The sequence below is a fragment of the Squalius cephalus genome, assembly GCF_949319135.1.
Source record: "Squalius cephalus genome assembly, chromosome: 25".
In the NCBI taxonomy this organism is placed as follows: Eukaryota; Metazoa; Chordata; class Actinopteri; order Cypriniformes; family Leuciscidae; genus Squalius; species Squalius cephalus.
In genome coordinates this window covers 6,476,401-6,497,216 of record NC_137146.1, presented here as the reverse complement: position 1 = coordinate 6,497,216, position 20,816 = coordinate 6,476,401, and the positions used below count along the sequence as shown (strand labels likewise).

The window sequence follows — 20,816 nt, the reverse complement described above, 5'->3', positions numbered from 1 at the left end:
AAATCAATTATGATTATGATTAGATTTTTGTTGCTAGAATTCTGTACATTCTTACAATAGTACAGTAAAAATGCTATACAACAATGATACAAAAAAAATAAAGAATTAAAAAAAATTTCACATTACAGAATATTTGGGGGGAAATTAAAGTGCTTATTTTTCATGCAAAAAAAAAATTCTGGTCCTAAAAATTTACTTTTTTTGTCTTTGCACAAGACAATGAGGTATATCAGACCATTCATTTTTATTTATTTTGATTTTGGAGTGAATAAAAAGGAAAAAGGAAAGCGAAATAACGAGAGGAAGAAAGAGTGTGAGCTCATTATAAAAGGCTGTCTTTATGCCAGGGATCTTTATGGTTCGTGAATGTTTTACACAGAGAGTTGACTCCTGTTTGACCTCTTGCTGATTGGCCCGGTCACACACACATTTCCCATAGAATAAAACTTAATGCATGAAGGGAAATGCATGCAATTGTTTCATGTCAACTTTGAGAGAGTGGTACGTACACTGCACCAAATATCCATCTCTATTACTGAGGATCTGTTTGACATTATTAAAAGACTAAAAGTGATTCATTTTGGTTCAATCACAGCTGTAGAGGCCAGACCTCCATCTGGAGTGTGTGAGCGAGTCCTCCAGCTGACCTTCACCGTCCACTGTCTACATTTTAATCTGAGAAAGAGGAAGGACCCTATAAAGCCCAAACAACCTGCCGGACTCACTGCACTCAGAGAAACAAACATCTTCCATTTGAGTGTGATAGAAGGTAAAAACATTTACTACCTGCAGGAACTGTTTATAAGACATTCACCCCACACTCAAATGCCGTTTGAAGATTCAATCAGTCCTACTATAAAACTTTACACTCTTAAAAATACAGATTCCAAAAGGGGGTTTCCGCACTGATGCCATACGAACCGTTTTTGGAACCTTTCAATGTTCTAAAAAGAACCATTTTTTCTTAGTGTGAAGAACATTTTCAACTCTTAAAAAGTTCTTTATTGTTCCATGAAGAACCTTTCACATCCTTGAATTTTTTTCCATTGCACAAAAGGTTTTTATAGTGGAAAATGGTTCTTTATAATATTAAAATGCTCTTCAATTTAAGAAAAAAATGGTTCTTTTAAGAACCGTTCGCTGAAAGTGTCCTATAAGAACATATATGGTAATATATAAGAACCTTGAAAGGTTCCATGGATGTTAAAGATTATTCATGGAACCATGACGCCAATAAATAGCCTTTATTTCATTGAAATTGCCCTTGAAATTAAAATTGAGTCTATTTTAATTTCTTAATACTTAGTTTTTTGTCTAATTACAAATGATTCATTGCATGTCATTTCAAACCTAGGCCACCGACTCTTCCATTCAGTTCCCATTGGATGAAATCCCTTTCCACATTTTTTCCTGATTCAGAAATACACTGTCCGTCACATTACAGAAGTAAAATGAGTTGTGTATCCATGAACACCACAAGCTGAGGGCCAAAACCATAACAACAGGCCTAAATGATTACATAAGAGAACAAAAGCTGTGTCCGAAATCAAATACGTTCCTACTAGTAGGTGAAAAAAGAGTAGTATGTCCAAAAGTGATCAGTTGACTTAACTCAATTTTTTTAAGTTAAGTCAACTGATCACTTTTTATAGGCAAAAAGTCCCTGGATGCGCATTCGATGGTCACTTTACTATCCCATGAGGCCATCGGAGAGGATTTATGAATGGCAATGCAACTGCCGCTGGTAGGTCACATGACAGTGACAACATGGCGGATGTAGTACGTCCTGATTACATTTATACTACGCACATTCATACTATATAGAATGTACTTTTTTAACGGTCGTGAAGTACATTCAAATTCAAATTAGTACCTACTCAGACAGTACGCCGCACCAAACTGAAACTGATTCACTGATAGATAAAATAAGGAAAATGCACATATCTGATCAAATTTCCATTTAATGGAAAATGTGTTTGAAGGGTTGTAGACGTGAATGAGAATTACAGCAGCAGGACAGGAAAAGAAAAATAATCCTCGGATAATAATTCATCACACACATTCCCTGCCATCCCAACCTGGAGATAAGAGTGACGCATATACATGACGGTCACCTGATTCTCTTTCATATTGAAACCAAAAAAAAAAAAAAAAAAGAGATCCATTTCCATATTTACACTGAAAATAAGATGCAATATTATTAATCACATTCTGGAAATCTCTGAAGATAGATACACATTTACATATTAACACCCATACTCTGCATAGTGCTCTAAATATCACAAGAAACATATTCCTTCTCGGTCTAATACGTCTGTGTGCAAAAAAAGATGCCGGCTAACATTACATACCAAAAAAACAAACAGGCTTTTGACACCCTGACACTGGGTGACACAGACTAAAATTAAATCGCTGAAAGCTTTAACTGGAATATTATTTCACTGCAAGCCATTACCACCAATGTATATTGTTTTGTTGTATGTCCCTAATTCATAATTAGCACTCACAAACAGTCAGGGAACAAATATCTGCAGTCTTTTAGCAGATATGTATTATGCAAGAGGAACACAAGAGGATCAGTTTTGGTCAGGTTACACTGGATATCTAATGGATGATGATAACATTTGGGTTAATGCTTCATGATTCGAACTCAAGGCATCTGACTAGTCAGGTATTACCGAGATGGAACTGGAATAACAAATATCGTAGTTCACGTTATTGCACATATAGCTGATTATGTCAGGTTACATATTATAAAACATCTCACAGGCTTCTTTGATGGCCACAGACATAGAAAGACACACAGTAACCTCCTTCTCCTCGGAAAGCTTCTTCTCCTCCGTACATCTTTCCTCTGTGATGAAGTGCTTCTTTCTCTGGGCTTTTTTTTTCTTTTTCTTTTTGGTTCTTGATTTTTGGATTGCAGGGCAATGAGTTCTGCCTTCAAACCCACATCTAGAGACTAATGATGAGGGGTGTTTGAGCAGGTCTGTCTGCTTGCCCCGGGCCCAAAGGAAAAATATGCTAAAAAAAAAAGAAGAAGAAGAAGAGGAGGAGGAATAGCAGAGGGGGACAGGATAGACCGACCGTCTGGAGTAGGTGCGTATGTCCTAATCGGCGTATATAATAAACCCAGAGAAGGTGCTGTACTTGTTGTTGTTCCCCCCATGGGCTTTTCCCCCGTCTAGTTTGATGTAGACTTCGTCTCCGGGCTCCAGGTGAAGAACGGCGCTGTTGCTGGCGTAGTCGTAGTTTTGATCTGCGTCCTGGGCGATGGCACTGGCACGGACCTGCGGGAGGAAAGGAACATTTAGTGCAACGTTTCAGCTGTCGGATGCAAAAGAATTGCATATGATATACAGGCTTTCCATGCGTATACTGTATATTAGGTCTCAAGTCTTTATAGACCTAATGAGACCCAGCAAAAATAGGATTGGGTAAGGTCTGAGTGTTTAGTAAATCACATTATGGTGACAATTGTATAAATAAGTTCATATTAAATGTATTACACATTGGCCTATATATATATATATATATATATATATATATATGTAAATATTATCATATTGGCCACACCCACAAACCTTTGGTATTAATGAAAAGTGCCTAATTGTTTCTTTAAGATACACATTTTATTGTAATATGTAAATTACATATTTGCATATGTATTGCATATTATTACATATTACATATTTACTATGTGCAATATATATAATATATATAATTTGGTCTGAGACCAAGCATGCCATTCTTTTAAGTATGTGAAAAAATGACAATTTATTGGGTTTCAGCAAAGATATTTTGATATATTGTTGTTGTTATGTGAGCAAAAAATGACATGATGCATGTAAACTTGCTTTGACTCACTCAAGCTGTTGCATCTATTAACACATTTTAAGTTTTTAACTAAGGTGTGAATATATTCCAATCATTCATTTTCACCTTGTGAATCTGTTCAACGCAATATTATTTTTTAAGCGTGAAACATGAAAACCCAATCTTAATTCCTACATGAACTCAAGTTTGATACTATTTTAATGAAATAAAGATGTTGATTAATTTCATTAGGCAAATGCATTTTTTTTCTCTTTTGGATTAAATTAGTAAAAACTGAAATGTTGTGGGGGGAAAAACAAGCAGAATATCTGGAAGAAAGATACTGCTCATTGTTTTAAAATGCATTTCTCCAATCAGAAAACCATAATGTGACATGAAAACTTCAGCAGTTGATTAAGTTGTAGTGAAATTGTTTAATAAGATAATAACAATGATAATATGACTACTATTAAAAATGTATTATTATTATTATTTGTATTAGTATTAAATCTTGACATATTATTATTAATAATAAATAAATATACAAACAATAGTCATTAATAACTTTAAGTAATAATTAATTACTGTTGGTTTGATGGTCTGATAATTTTACCCCATGTATATTTAAACAGACCCTTTGGAAAATGATTTTATCCATATATAGGTCAGAAATGATCTACATAATCATGAGAATACCGAATTATTTTTCAGAAGGTCTGTGATTTTTGTAAAGCTAAAAGAACCCTTCATTTGGAGCTTAACAGAACATTTTCAAGTGTGATTTTCTGAGGATGGAAACAAACTTTTACGTTAATAGATGAATCAATACAAGAAAGAAAGAAAGAAGGAAAGAAAGAAAGAAAGAAAGCTGTCTTTGAATCTTTTATGTCATATTTTAGTCTTAAGTTGTGCGCGCGCGCTCACCTGGTTGTTCTTGCACAGATCAGCCCACATGCTGGTTCCGTCTCCTCCTCGCATGAGCACATGGTAGGTAAAGAAGTATATTCCCGGTATGGAGCAGGTGAATTTTCCCGTGGTGGGGTCGTAATGATTCCCGAGATTCGTGACCACGTCGTCAAACTTCAGCAGCTCGTAGCCCTCGTGCTGCTTTTTTAGCCCTGCGTAAAAGGCGATTTTGGGCACGGTGCTGTAGGTGGCCGCGCTGATGGCACCGGTGGCCATATTTGGTCCCGGCTGCCCGGGTAATCCAGGTCGTCCCGGTTGCCCCATGTCTCCGGGAGGTCCAGGGGGTCCGGGTGGTCCGGGTTCACCGGGAGGGCCCCTCGGCCCCACTTTCCCCGGGCGTCCCGGTTCACCTTTCGGACCTTGTATAAAAGTTGGTAAAGACTGCATAAGGTTGCTGTCCCGGACTGTTTCTGCTGAGACCGTGCTGGTCGGGGATTTAGTACCATAAGGATCGCAAACCATCCTGCAGGTGCCGAGCATCTCGTAGTGCGCGGCGGATGTCCCGGCAGAGCTCACCAAAACCGGGATCAGGATCACCAGCACCAGGACCATGACCACACCAAGCACCCCAGCCGCGATCAGCCGCTTCCTGCTGACGAGTCTCGTCAGCACCGGCCGATCCTCCTGTCTGCTTTTGGGCGAAATTTTGAAGGTTGGTGAGGCACCACTAGATGAGAAAAAAAAGTCCCGATTGGTTTTGTTAATGAACTTTTGGCGTGGGCCCCAACAGCCTCTCTCCTTTTTTTTTTTTCTTCTTCTTGTCCTCTTCTCTCACTTAACTTCTTTTCTGCTGATGTTGGCTCACTCACAGCCCTGCTTCAGCATCAGCATCTCTCCAGAAGCGCATCACCGTCAGCGTCTCTCCACATGTGGAGGCGCAAAGAAAAACTCCACTGATGCACGAGAAAAGCTGCCCGAGATCCTGGAACACACCCCGGTATCCTTTCCTCGCTTTTAAAGTCTTTCCTCAGTGCACAAAAGACGGGATGAGCTGGATAAAGGTGGATGTCATGAAAATGTGGAGAACTGAGACGCTCTGCGTGAGTGTGAGTGTGAGCGCAGCGCAGGACACGAGAGAAAAGAGGGAGGGAGAAATCCAGCGCTGGCTTATAACACACCAAAACGCAAAATCATAGACATCTACTAAATCAAACACCTACACAGACAGACAGACAGAAACATAAAAAAAAAGTCTAGACTGTTAAACACAATTGAAATATAGCGGGGCATGTTGTCACACTCTACTTTTTTCTTTGGTCAAATCAGCTTAGATAATTAATGTGGTTCAGATAACATAATATTTCGAGTTTCTGTTGATTAAACCGATCTCCTTTGTATTAACTCAATTTTTTTATTTCGATGAACTCAAAATTAAGGCAACCAGGTTACTTCATTTTTTAAGTTAAACCAACAATTAATTAAGATAAATAACTTTTTTTAAATATGATATACTTTCTAAAGTTTAAAAAATCTATTAATTCTATTACAAACTATTGAGGATTTTCAGCAATATAAAACCAGAAATGTTATATATATATATACACAATATTATAATCATAATAACAGAAATAGAAATTGTAATCAATGAAGAGTATAATTCAAATATATAATAATTCAATTATTATAAAAATATATAAATTATGTATATGTATATATATATATATATATATATATATATATATATATATATATATATATAAATTGGCAGTGTGTGTGTATATATATATATATATATATGTGTGTATATATATATATATATACACACACTGTATATATGTGTGTGTATATATATATATATATATGAAGAGTTCAGATGCAAAAGCCTCTAAGTGCCATCTTAAATTTTCTTCTAGAATGATCATTTTTATCAAGCTCGTATATTTAAGTTCAATAATTTCACTTAAATGGCAATGCAAATGACCTATTAATTGTCATTTAAGTGAAATTACTGAACTTAAATATACAAGCTTTATAAAAATGATCATTCTAGAAGAAAATTTCAGATGGCTCTTAGAGGCTTTTGCATCTGAACTCTTCATATATATATATATATATATATATATATATATATATATATATATATATATATATGTTTTAATGTTATGAAATTAGAATTAAATTATAATGTTATGTTTTATGTCAAAAGATGAAAATTTGGATGGAAAGTTTGGACATATAACTACCATGGACAAAACTTGCTTCCAAAACAAGCATCAATGCTTTTGGAATTTTACGTTTACATCACTTGAAATGTGTTTCTTTAACTTTTGGATGCGCAACCCAAACTTCTGCATTCGTACAGTCCCCTTTTTAGTCAAGCTGATGTTCTAGGTCACTGCACAGTGAAAAATGAAGCTATTGGAAATGTTTATTCACGTATCCCTGAGAATGAGCTTTGAAGGTAACGGCGCAAACCACAAAACGACACGTATGCCAATAGTATAGACCTGCCAGTGATGCACTGCCACTACCGGATGCAAGAACAAATCATTCATTTACCTCCAATCTGGGAATCGACCACCTTGCAGTTGCAGGACTGAGTGCTACTGAACGCTTGAGGTGCGTCTCTTGAATTCAACAGGTTAGTGGCCTCTGTTTCGCAGGATCATTGGTTAGACGGACTGGTTGCCTCTACAGCAGTGGCATCGGCACTGGATCTGCTGTATTGTTCCGAGTTTTGACTCAGTGAGGTCTTCAACACACCCAATTATCTTCGGACAACACAATGGACCACCATCCATACTGCTTACCCTGGGCGCTTGATGAAAGTCTAGGTTCAACAGCGTCTCCGACGACGCCGGCATGAGACCTGCTCTCCAGAGGAGTTTCCCTCGCCCCATAAATCAAGTGGCAAAAATCAATGACCTCGGTTAGCGAGGGCCGTAATGCCCTTCAGCGTATGAGCTGCATAGAGAGTACGCCTCGAGAAATCATTTTAAACAGGGTGATAAAACAAACTAAACAAACAAAAAACTAATCAAGCCAAACAAAATCGCTACAAGTCTGTAACTCAAGCAAGGGAAAAAGACATTCAAGGATTTCTCTGAAAGGTCAGTGAGTAATTGTCGGCCGTGCCGCGTGCGCGGTGATTCATCGCCATTCGGACTCATTTTTAAACTTCAACGTCCCACTTCCTATCGACACTGGCAGAAGGATGGGACAAGCTCGGGTCGGGATCTAAAGAACCGTTTCTCCGCGGAGCAAGAGATTGATCGCCTGAAGACTTCAGGCCATAATGAATGTCCAACAGTTTGTGGAAAACTTTTCAAAACCACACCTCTCTCCAAGACTCATCAGTTTGAAATGCAAAGAAAACTTTCGGAAGTGGATGAAGAATTCAGAGGGGCGAGAGACAGTCGAAGAGGCTCGGTACGCGGTGTGGACTTTGCCATTGACAGATGTTCCTGCTGAGCGCAAGAGGAAAGTGTATTGGGCGAAGGTGCGCTGGACAGATGTGCCTGCTGAGAGCGTTCGAGAGAACAGAGAGTGTGAACGAGGAGGACAGGGCGACGCACACACGGCGTCTGGACGGGGTATTAATAATAATGTGAGCAGAAAATTAGCAAAGAGAGACAGGAAATCCCACACGGCTATCATGGACCTTCTACAAACACAAGCGCACAGCCCATCAACATCATCTGAAAGGTCAGCTCCTTTACCCCTGATCTCCTGCCATGGAGGTGGCCTGGACCATGACAGGGCCTCCAATGGGAAAACCATTTTTAGATGTGATGATCCTCTGCAGCCATTTCAGATCACACCCTGCAAATAAAGCATTCTGCTTCAGAACTTTAACTTATTTTTCAAGCACTTATGATTGTGAAAATTACCAAAATAGCAAATGCATGGTTCTGAATTATAGAGGCAACAAAAATGAGATCTAGAATACCTGGAGAAAGCTGTCTCATCTCAATGGTTGGTGCAGGACTTTCCTGGAATGGGCGTCAAAGAAGAAAGATGCTTTCAGGGTTCAGATAGTGAAGTTACAACATCTACCAGTACGAGATTAAATGGTCATGCTAACAAAAACTTATGCACAATCTAAAGGTGTGGTCACATTTACCTTTGTTCGGCAAATTTTAATCTTCGAAATCCAGTCATTTCAATTGAAATCTATGTAATCCCATATTTAGAGTGAGGGCGAAAGATTTCCCCAAGCATTCGATTTTCATAACGGGTTTAAATTGGTTTCTTGAATTTGCTGCACTGACCAATAGAAAGTTGTGTAGTTTGTGACTGTGAAAAAAAGAAAGTGACTGTGTGAGCTGTGCTTCATTCATTGCTACGCTACTGACAATCGAGTGCATTAGTGCCTGCCCACTAGTGCTTTTTCTGCGGCGCTGGTTCCGGACTTATTTTTTTCCATTAATTTCTCCCACAGGGATTTCCAAAAAAAAGTCATGGTTAAAGCATTTTTAGCCAATCAGCTACGATCACAACATTACAAAGCTTGATTTGAAGCAAAAAAGTGTTTGAAAATCGGATAAAAAGATAAAGGTACAAGACTGTGAACTTTACGTCTTTAGTGATAGAAAGAACTACAATCCCATGAAGCATTGCGAACAGCTCAATCGATTTAAAAAGATGGAGGAATATATAACTACTCATTTAAAAATGTTGATTATAAATATATACGTATACCGTATGTTACGTTTATTTAAGTATTTTGAGAGTGTAGGGAAACCGACTCGATTACGTCAGTCAAGGTGCTTCATGAGAGTGGGCGGAGCTAACGAGATCTTTTGCTTGATTCGACTCTCTGATTGGTGTAATTTTCTGTACAGCATCATGGGTAATGTAGTTTCACCACAAAATCAGCTGTTAAACGATTATTTACTGACGGCTTCAAAAGGAGAAAATACCATCCATTAACAACCTCGTAGCTCACAGTAGGGTTGACTTTAATTGTTTATCATTTATTGTTAAAAATAATTTAGTTTTTTGAGTTTTTTTTACTTCCAAAACCCAACTGTTGCACTCTATAGACAATGGACCTTTTTTGACCAATGGGCTTTTTCCCGCACCTTTACACTGATTATACTTGATACGGTGACAACTAATGTTGGAGAGAAACTAAAAGTAGTGACAATTTTCTGGTTCCTGTTTTCAAACTAGTGAAGGTTTTTCAATGATGAGCTACTTTTAGTGTGGCGAGACAAAATGCTGCAAAATTAAAATGACAAGAGAGTAAATTATATAATCAGTTATATTTTTAAAAACAAATATTGTCCCCTAAGTAGTAAGCTACTTTTAGTGAGCATCTTGTAAAGTAGCTCATTTTTTTAAATACTTTAAATTATGAGAAGCATAGTAAGATACAGTTTCAACATAACAGATAAAAACTTAAATTAGCTCACAAAAAGCAAATCAGCATATTAATGATTTCTGAAGGATCATGTGACACTGAAGACTGGAACAATAAAATATTTTAATAAAATATATTAAAAAATAAAAAGTCATTTTAAATAATTGTTCAGATAATAATAAATAATTGTCAGATCAAATAAATACAACCTTGGTGAGCAAAAGAGACTTTTAGAACTTTTGTCAAAAACTTTTAGAAGGTTTTATGACCTGTTGAAAGAAAAACGGAATCGTCCAACAAGATGATGACTTTATTTCAATGTCAAAAATTCAGTACATAGCACACTGATCAGTGTGCACATGATAAAAGATATGAAAATATTACAACTTTAAACGTGATTGCAGTGAAACAGCTTGTGACCTTTTTTAAAATAAACAATAACACATCCGTAAAAAAGTCAAACTTAAATTCAGCCAAGCTTACATGATGTTAGTGTGCGCAATCTGTAGTGAACGATGACAGCAGAAATGACAATTATTGTAGAATGATTAACCCCAAACTGGTTCTTTACAAACGCTACTATAGATAGTTCTGTAAAAAGTTGCACCGTCATGTTAACTTGAATACACAGTAAGAAACAATGGCCAACCGCTTCAAAGAACACCATCTGTGGTTTGTCACGATATCTTGTTGACCCTCTCAAATGGCCACCGGGGTGTTTGTGTCTGGTATCTGCTGTGTACCATCTGAAACTCCCGTTTGCAGCCATTCATATCTGTCATTAAGAGGCAGAGAAAGTGTCCCGCCGGAGACCTGACACAATCCTGCTCAGACTCCACTAAGACCCCCAAACTCTTGCTAAATCCCTCTTCGGTTACAAAACACTCGTCACCACCTCCCAAAATTCACTGCTCCCCTCATCTGGATGGTTGACTAGGACAACACTCCCGCCGCCTCTCAAGAGACGCAACAGACACTTGTTCAGAAATGGGATTAGCACCCAGCGCAGGTCTGAATTGACAGAAGTGGCACTTTGAAGGCAAAAAGTGGCATTGGACAAGAAGGACACTTCTTAAACATGGAAGAAATGATTGGCCATTTGGAGATTACATGATTAAGGTAATACTGAAGCAATAAAAAACATACTTTATGAATAAATATCAAATGAACAAGGCACATGCAGTGAGGTTCATCTCGGATGTTCGGATCAGCTCTTCTTCACTTGTTCTTGGCCGCCAGCGGCTTGCGGCTGATCTTCTTTGATTTGTCGGCGTTCTTTTTGGGCGCCTCGGGGTTGGCCTGCATGTGTCGCCCGTAAAGACTGCAAAACACAAACAGACATTGTGTGATCACACCTGTTTCGCTCGTAGGTTCTGCAAAAGGCTTGAATACAGAGTAGCGAGGAAGAGGAGTTATATTTTTAGTGTTAACCAGCGGAAAGAGGATTAATTGAGTCCAACACACTGACGGGTCCCCCACTGGGACACTGAACTCTCTGTGCTGTCCAACACCCCTCGGCTACAGCTGTGTATGGCACAGAGAGACAATTATCCGCAACCACCCTACACACAGAGCAGCGAGAGAGAGGAGGACATGTACGGAGAGCAATTTCCAGTCCAGTGGTCCCTCTCTATTTCAGAAGCACTCAAAGGCTGGGTTCAGTGATACCAGGGAGAAGACAAAGAGAAAGAGAGAGTAAAAAACAGACTTGAAGTGAATGAGAGCGACAATGTTGTTTTTTTACAGAGGCAGGATTCATTGGCTCTGTACCAAAACCTGCTGAGCTGCTTTGCTCTACATCGCCAACATCCTGAGAGAAACCGATTTGGAACGCTTTACCGAAGTCTCTCATGTCAATTTATGTAGCTGTCATCTTGGTGACGCCACCAGGACGTTTTAGGCTAAATAGTAAAGCTCCTATCAACTTGAATGGAGAAAGAGCAACAAAACAACAATGGCATCATAAATTTTGCTTCTTTTTTCTAAAATGTCTCACACACACACATAATTTATCAGGCTAAAGAAAAACAACAACATTGGATCCTTTAAATGAAAGGCTGGACTTTCAGATCTTGAAGTTGGCATGAACAGGAAATTGCGACCGACTTTTCTTCCCTATTGTTGTCCCTGTATGACTTTCTTCTGTGAAACACAAAACAAGATAGATAGATAGATAGATAGATAGATAGATAGATAGATAGATAGATAGATAGATAGATAGATAGATAGATAGATAGATAGATAGATAGATAGATAGATTTTTTTTAAGTTGTACTTGTGAAATGAAGTTGTACTTCTGATGAAACGAGACACTGACACCATTTTTCATGTTTAATACGGTAAAGCTGCTTGATTTTAAACTAGCCATTGAAAGTGATATAAATAAAGTCTGTACAGCAGTTCCACTGCTTCCGTTACCTCATTAATACTTCTCCCTGATTGGATGTTGACATAGTGGCTGATGATTGCAGGGATGGCGGCTCTACACCAAGCATATCTGGGCCATGACTATGACATTCCCAAGTGTAATTAAGAATACTATTTGAGTTTGAATTCTAATTGCAGTGCAGTGAAATGTCAAGCGGCAGCTCAGATTCATGACTAAAGTTCATATCAAATATTTACGAAGGACCACACACGGCCCGAGCGGAGAGAGCGCAGACGTTCTCAGCCCAGCTCAGCGTTTGAGCCATTTTAATCACATTGCAAGAGGAAATCGCTAAATATTCTTACTGTATCAGTCATTCAGCAATTTTTTATGCAAAGTGACCTACAGTATACTTACATTAACCCTATATTAGGAAAGACACCTGAAGTAAGGAGAACTGGAAATAATAGCTCAGATATCAATGACAAAGACAACAACGTTTACATCTTTATTCTTTAATGTCAAACTGAGCGTCTTGAACCATATTTGAAGGGACAAGAATGCCAGTGTGGTTGTGATGACCAAATGACATTGGAGTGAAACCTGGCACAGCTACAACCGAGGGTCATCATCAGCAAAAAAAAAGTTTTTCTTTTCGCAAAACACAAAGCTATGGCGTCAGAAGACTTGGAATTGAACGTATAGACGTATGCAGTAGTCGTATAAACAATTTTTAAGGTGTTTTTGGTCATTTTTGGAGCTCAGTGACCTCCTTCCTCAATTACTTACATTACAAAAAAAGGCAACCAGGACATTCTGCACTACTAGAAGAAAGAAATGACACAAGATTCAGTAAATTACAGAAATATTTTAGTGAATGCTCTTTACATACTTTGAACATACAACCTACAAACTCAATTCTTCAACCAATACACCACAATCCAAGAACACAGCAAAGCAGGTTTGCAAAATGAAACCTTTGTTTCCCCCACTATGCATGTACATGATCTGTTTTTGTCTTCTATAGTTGTGACTTGTCAGTGAGCACTCCTCTCATCAACAAGTCAGTCTCTCTTGTTCATTCGGTCTCTTTGTATCTCTCTTAAGCTCCAAGCTGCCTGTCCGACTGCGTAGTCCTGTCTGAGGTTCTTCCCTTGGGACCCGGAGGTTCCCGTTCTGCCCAGCCAGGCGCAGAGGCAAGAGCCCAGCAGGGAGGCGCTACTCAAACCCCTACGGACCCTCAGAGTTCCAGAATATCAGAGACCTACAATACAGCTTTATATCTCACACATCCAATGGAAAAACACACACGCTGTGTTTTCATGTTTTATGGGGACTTTCAATAGACTTAATGATACTTATACAGTACAAACTCTCGATTCTATCCCCCTACCCATCACAGAAAACTTTTACATTTTTACATTTTCAAAAAACATCACATAGGGACCAAAAAGTTTCCCCACAAGGACAAGGATTTCAGATATTGCTATCTTTGCGGGGACATTTTGTCCACATAATGTAAGGTTTACCTGAAACACACACACACACACACACACACTTGTATATGTGGTTTAAAGGGATCCTCCATAGGCATAATGGTTTTTATACTGCTGTATATTCTGTCCCCTTATACTAAGCCTATAAACCTACCAATCAAAACCTTTGCCATTTTTTGAATTGTTTAATATGTTTTTTAAGCAACAGGAAGTTCACGTGTCCTTATAAACCATATATACTGTACAAGAACACACACACAAGAAAATTGGCACAGGCTGTAAAGTGTGTGCATGTGCTGGTTTGTAAAGCATGCCTCTTCAAATGTTTAATTCAGTGTTTGGTGATCAAGATACAGGGAATGTGAAGCCAAGAGGGTTTCACATACAGGAAAAAGAGAAACAGGCCACTGTCAAAAAATTAAAAGACAACAATATTAACCTTCCAGATTGTTTAACAGGGACAATACACATAAATTAACACATCCCACCGATGCAAATGTGCTATATTTAGCCAAGATGTCTAATTTTCATCTGTTGTCACATAATGATGTCACTATATTGCTAATGGCATGGAATCTATTCAGTGAAAAAAAAAAAAAAAGATTAAGTAAAATATATAAAAAATAAAAAAATATAAAATAACAAATAAAGTAAAAAAAATTAAATAAATTACAATTAATATATCAAATAAAAAATATATAAATTCAATAAATATAAAAGAAAAACTAATAAAAAGAAAAGAAAAAATAAATCAATTATTGACATGTCCTAGTAAAATAACTAACAGACTGAAGGATTATGGGCTTCCATAAACAAACAAATCTACATTCAAAATATGTAAATAAAAAAACAGAAATAGATGCATTTTATATGTATTTTTGTTCTTTTTGCCATTTTAATTGATTAAACTTGTGGCGACTTAGTTCAATGTCTCACTGTGCATTAAACATGTTGCCAATGTAAACACATTTAAAATGTATTTTAATTGAGTATTTAATGAAGTATTTTAAAATTAAACATTTGTAACTATCAGAACCAAATGACAAGGTCATTTAAAGTCAGATCAGGTGAAGTTAAAAGGGTTCGTGTTTGATTCCCTTGATGTGATCGCACAGGCAGAAGCCGAGAGCATGTTAGTGAGCTCATACGTCCATGTAAGAAAGAAAGTTGTGTGTATGTGCGTAGACTGCGAGACGTTTTGGAGCTGACTGAAGGAATCAGTGTTGACAGATGCACGTAGATGTTTGCGCTGGTGTCAGGGCTAAATTGGGCTGTTTTACAGGAGGCTGATATGCAGGGGTGTGTGATCTGAATCTGAAAGCCGTTCTCTCTCTGTCAGTGTCCCGCAGGCTTGACGGACCCTCTGCTGAGAGGAACTCCCACCACATCTAACACAATGTCTAAAGATCAACCCATGAAGGCTTCATAATGCTGTCATCAACTGACCAAAGACTGCATCCGAATCCTGTCCAACAACCAAACTCTGATGTCAACTACTCGTCTCAAAGCCTTTTTAAATGACTGATGTCTGATTCACAAATCATTATTTTGAATGAACTGGTCAAACCGATTACCAAAGCATTTAAAAATGACTATGTCAACATGTGAGATGGCTGACAACATATGGACTAAATAAAAAACATAGTGATAAACCACATGTAAATCAATTTCCTACATACCTTTACTGGTTTGTCTCATCTCACTCTGCGGATTTACATAACAGTATTTATGCAGATTTTTTTTTTTATCTGGAAAGTACCATGTAATAATTTTCATAATGAACGGTCCACTAACGGTCCACTATCGAATCATTTCGTGAAAACGACCAGCTGTACATTATGTATGCCATAATCAATTAAACAAATTATTTTATGCCAAAAATTAAAGAAAAAAAAGGAAAAAAATGCAATGATCTCTGAACACTTTTGAGTACGGATTCAAAATGAATCATTCAAATGAACCAATTCGCTACATATAATTGAGCTTTCCAGTACTCCTCAGCATCTAAAACCAGTTAAAATCTTTTTATTTGTGACAATAATTACATATTTGTATCAGATTAAAAAAAAGAGAGGAGGGAATGATAGCAGGAGTATTGTAGCATGTTGCATCAGCTGGAGAGAGAACAAATATTTTGCCTGATAAATGCAAAACTAATGTTGCAACTGCATCTTTAAAAGGGAAACTGTCATATAAAGCTGTGATTTCACTCTTTATATCTTCATATAACAGCATAACTGTAGTCCGGTAAGGATGGGAAAATCTGGCCCTGGCGTAAGAAAACATGTTACCACAGCAGCATTGCAGTGCTGAGCGGCTACAGAGTAAACATACAGATTTATTCCCCCATTTATCTGCTTTCCTCATCATTTACAGCCAATTAAAAGTGGACCGGGACAGCAAAATCTACAGAAGCTGCTCCCAGACGCAGTCTTTTTCCTGCGAGTGTTCCAGTTCCACATAGGATAATTATTCTCAGTTACAGTCAAGCGTGTCTAACACAGTCAGGGTGGCCGGTCATAAGTGTGAGTGTGAGTGTGAGTGTGAGTGTGTGTGTGTGTGTGTGTGTGTGTGTGTGTGTGTGTGTGTGTCAGAGACTGTGTTTTTGAGTGACTGTGAGTGGCTTCCAAAGCATGTTCAGGTGTGTCAGAGGTGAGAGGGAATGAATTAATGATAAATGTGTGGCTGACTTGTGGATCATTGATCGGTCACTGAGGTTGGAGGTAATTTGTAAATGACGTTCCAGCTGCCATTGCATTACACGAGATCTGAGATTAGAGAATGAGATCAGGTAAACAAGCCTCAAACTCAAAGATTACAAAACAGCAGTGGCAAACAGGGGCTAAACTGAAATAGCTTGAACCCGAGCTGTAAATGCCACATCTGCAGCTATTTTATTTATTTGTGATAACACTATGAAACATGGCAAATTGTGTGGACATACTTTTAGGCCAGGCTGTAAAAATTATATGAACGCATGCAAAAACAAGAGAATGTATGCTTTTTGTTTTTCTATCCTTTTTTCTTTTGCATAGTACAATAAACCAGTAGCTGTAGTTTTTTTTTTGCCAAACAAACTTAACCAAGTTTTTTTTTTTTTCTCATATTTAAAATATTCAAAAAACATTTTCCTCATATTTTGATGGGTTAATCAATATTGTAAGGTCATTAAAAAAAAAACCCAAATATAATTTTTTTTTTTAGCCCTGACTGACTGACTCTATGTATGTATGTATGTATGTATGTATGTAATGTATGCATGTACATACATCTGTGTGTGCGTACATGCATACATATATACACACACATATATACACACATATATGTATGTATGTATGTATATATATACATATGTTTGTATATATATATATATATATATATATATATATATATATATATATATATATATATATATATATATATATATATATATATATATATATATGTTTGCATGTATGCATTTAAGATATATTATATAATTTATCCACATTACATGCAAAAATTTCTCTCACACACACTATATAATGCACTTATATTATGCATACTTGCATATATATATTACAATAAAATACAATAAATGTACATTTAAATGGGTACTATACGGTTATCCGGACCACATGTGATGACCTACCCCAACCCCACCCCTAAACCTACCCGTCACTGGGGTTACGACCAACCAAGAGCGGTTGTGGTCACATGTGGTCAGGTGTGGTCCGGATAACCGTATAGTACCTTTAAATGATCTACGATTTAAGTACAACTTTACATTTGTTGTACATTTTTGTATAAAAGCAATGCAGACCAAAATCTCAAATGAACCATTTGCTAAAATTGATCAGACTTTTCTGATTAATTTCCGTAATCAGTTCAAACAAAACAATACACTAAACCAAATCAGACTTTCTGATTAATTAAATTAACAAACTGTCCCGATCCACTCACTTTCAGATTCCTTTAAGCTACATTTATTTACTTACTCTCCAACACTGATACTCTTGCAACTAAAGAGCGGGGTTGTGGGAGATAAGTGTGAAAAGTGTTCAAGAAAAAGTACTTTTAAAAGATGTAGAGAGAGAAAGAGAAGGATGAGGAAGCACATCATGGGCGCACTCATTTCTTGTACCCATAACTACGGTTTAACACAAAGAACCTTGCAGCTAAACCTCTTTCAGCACAAATACACAATCACTAGACTCATCTCAGTATAAAACACTATCCACGCTGACAGGATCAACGGAAATCCATGCACTAGGTAAATGAGAGTAAATGACAATAATGAAGACGGATGGTGAACGAGCGGCTCATAACTGATCTCTCCCCTGACGCCCCCATTATCAACAAGATCTGCAGGACCGAGCGACCCCATTACTGCACAGGACATGAGACAGCCAATCACAGCAGGCTTCACCACCCCTTCATACCCGGTTTGTATACGTACAGTCATGCTACATTATCATCTACAAGATGAATGTTTCATGAAACATTTATTGTTCGGCTGAGTTACCCAGCACACTCTATGTCTGGACAGTAAACAGAAAGGTTGTGCTGAGTTTGGGCTGTTAACGTGGCCTTTTATTGATAAACTCTAGCAGGAGTTCCTGTCTGAGTTCAAACTAATGAGGAGTGATGGAACTGCTCTCAACCTTTAAAACCTCCAGAACCAAGAGATGAAGAACACAAATACAGACTATGCGCAACACACACACACTCAGACTGAACTAATCTCTTCAGTTAGTCACAGGACTGTTGCTTTCTAGTAGGCATCCCAATGAAAGCGTATCAGGAGGATCAAAAGAGCTTCACTGTGCACTGAAAAAAAAACTAAACTAAACAAAACAGAACGTAAAATTTATTTACTTTACTTTGCATGGAAAAACTTAAGTAAATGTTACACATGGGATTCATTCAAATTAACTTATTAAAGACTTGGCCAGTTAAAGTTTGTTGAATAATTTTCTACTTAATTGAAGTTTACTTTGCAATACTTATTTCAAGTAAATAAGTAGATTTTTAAGTAAAAATTAAGCCTTTTTTAAAGATTAAGCAATTTAATTAATAGTAAAATTCCATCAAATTGAATTGAATAATACTTTGTATTTTAATTGAATAAATTATTAAGGATTATTCAATTATTGCGTAAATCTTAAAAAGAAATTAAATAAAATATCTTAAAATATTTTTTGAGTGTATACAACATATCTATCTACATAATAGAAGTAATGTGGTACCCACCCGAACAAAGAGATGTCAATACTTGGTACACAATAACAGTAACATTCGTTGGATCATTTTTGAGTATGAATGTGTCATTTTGAGTAGAAAAGTAACTCCAGATGTCACAAAACAGCAAGTTACTAAACCTAACAACAAACTCAATGATAAAACAGTGTAAATACACCTGGAAAACAATGAAAAATGCAACCTTATTAATTATGCATGCCCCAGTGCATGATGGAAACACCAATTTTAGAAATTGAAATTTTACAATGTTGATGTTCAAATTTTCTGATTCATTTATAAACCAATTGAACAAGACAATTTACCGAAACATGACAGCTTTTTAAATTCATTAACATAAACCGCACTAACAAACAGATTCACTAAAACGAACTAGTCTTTCCAAACCATTTACATAAACCATTCAAATAAACTGATTCACAAAAAAAAAAAAAAATCTACTTTACAATTATTTAAATGAACAAACCGATTCACTACAATCAATCAGGCATTTCTTGATTTAATTGCATAAATAAACTACCCTGGAAATCCAGAGTTCTTGTGAGAGCACAAATTGAATTTGCTCAGCGAGTTACTCTGGTGTTGAGTAATGATGCTCATTAAATATGCCCTTGTATCCGAGCTGCACCAATCACATCGGGTTATCTGATATAGGCGGGCCAGAGGCGAGATGACGACAGCGCTGTCGAAGTCATTAGTAAACATTGCAAGATGGCTATGGATGAACACCAGTTGTTTGAAACGGCTTTGGCCGCTACAATGAACGAGTTAGACTTGGCTTTTAATATAAAAGAGGAACAGAAGACGGCTCTCGAATCATTCATTAGCAAGAAGGGTGTTTTTGCTGTTTTGCCGACCGGATACGGCAAGAGTATAATCTACCATTTAGCTCCGCTGGTAGCTATTTAGTTTTTCTACATTTAGTTAACTACTCTCCTCCAACACTTCTGCAACTGAAGAGCAGGGTTATGAGAGATTATAGTCATTGAAATGTGTGCGAGAAAATGTACTTTTAAGGATGTGGGGAGGACAAGACAGAAAGAGAGGATATGGAGGAAAACACTGGCAATAGTAATCTAAATGTAAAAATTGGAGAAATGAGCATGCACAATTCAATATCCAATAGCGGCCGTAGATCTATCTAATATCTAGTAGCTAGTCGTGATCTATCTACAAGTAAACAAGTGCTGCTAGAGCTCATGTTGATGACACAATCAAACAAACAGAGATTCAGAAGATAATACCAAACAGCAACACACCTCGTCTGTTTCATCTGAAAAGAAACTTTTTCATAGAGATCCACATATGAGCCCAGTTTCACTTGTCATTTTGGACTCACAAACACAACACGAAGAGAAAAAGTCCACGCTGACTCTTTTCCTCTTTAAACTGCAGGGGCATTATGGGAAAGCTGGTGTCAGTTCTTTTGCAGCAGGGCTCAGTCGAAGCAGCAATGCATGAATATAATTAGAGAGAATATGGTCTGTCTGTGGAAACATGCACAGTGGATTTAACTTACAGAAACTCATTGCATTAGTGTTCAGAACTCCCAATCGAGCTTTCTTCCAAATTCAGACTAACTGCAATTGAGATTTGAGACGGCCAGGAAGCATTTCGGTGATTATTG

The 20,816-nt window shown here is 37.3% G+C and overlaps 2 protein-coding genes across 4 annotated transcripts in view; both read right to left on the bottom strand.

The window, feature by feature from the left end:
- Window positions 1-2,903: 2,903 nt before the first annotated feature.
- Window positions 2,904-5,777, bottom strand: c1ql3a (complement component 1, q subcomponent-like 3a). The gene is made up of 2 exons (XM_079862700.1): window positions 4,741-5,777; window positions 2,904-3,290 (listed from the first exon to the last, which is right to left on the bottom strand). Exons 1-2 carry the CDS (start codon window positions 5,332-5,334, stop codon window positions 3,111-3,113), a joined length of 774 nt encoding a protein of 257 aa, XP_079718826.1. The 5' UTR covers window positions 5,335-5,777; the 3' UTR covers window positions 2,904-3,110.
- A 4,602-nt stretch (window positions 5,778-10,379) lies between these two features.
- rsu1 (Ras suppressor protein 1) overlaps window positions 10,380-20,816 on the bottom strand; it is a 33,440-nt gene continuing 23,003 nt past the window's right edge. For all 3 annotated transcript variants that reach the window (XM_079862931.1, XM_079862932.1, XM_079862933.1), the window contains exon 9: window positions 10,380-11,408. In XM_079862931.1, the coding sequence (XP_079719057.1) occupies window positions 11,306-11,408 (103 nt within the window). In that variant the 3' untranslated portion in view covers window positions 10,380-11,305. The remainder of the gene's footprint in view (window positions 11,409-20,816) is intronic.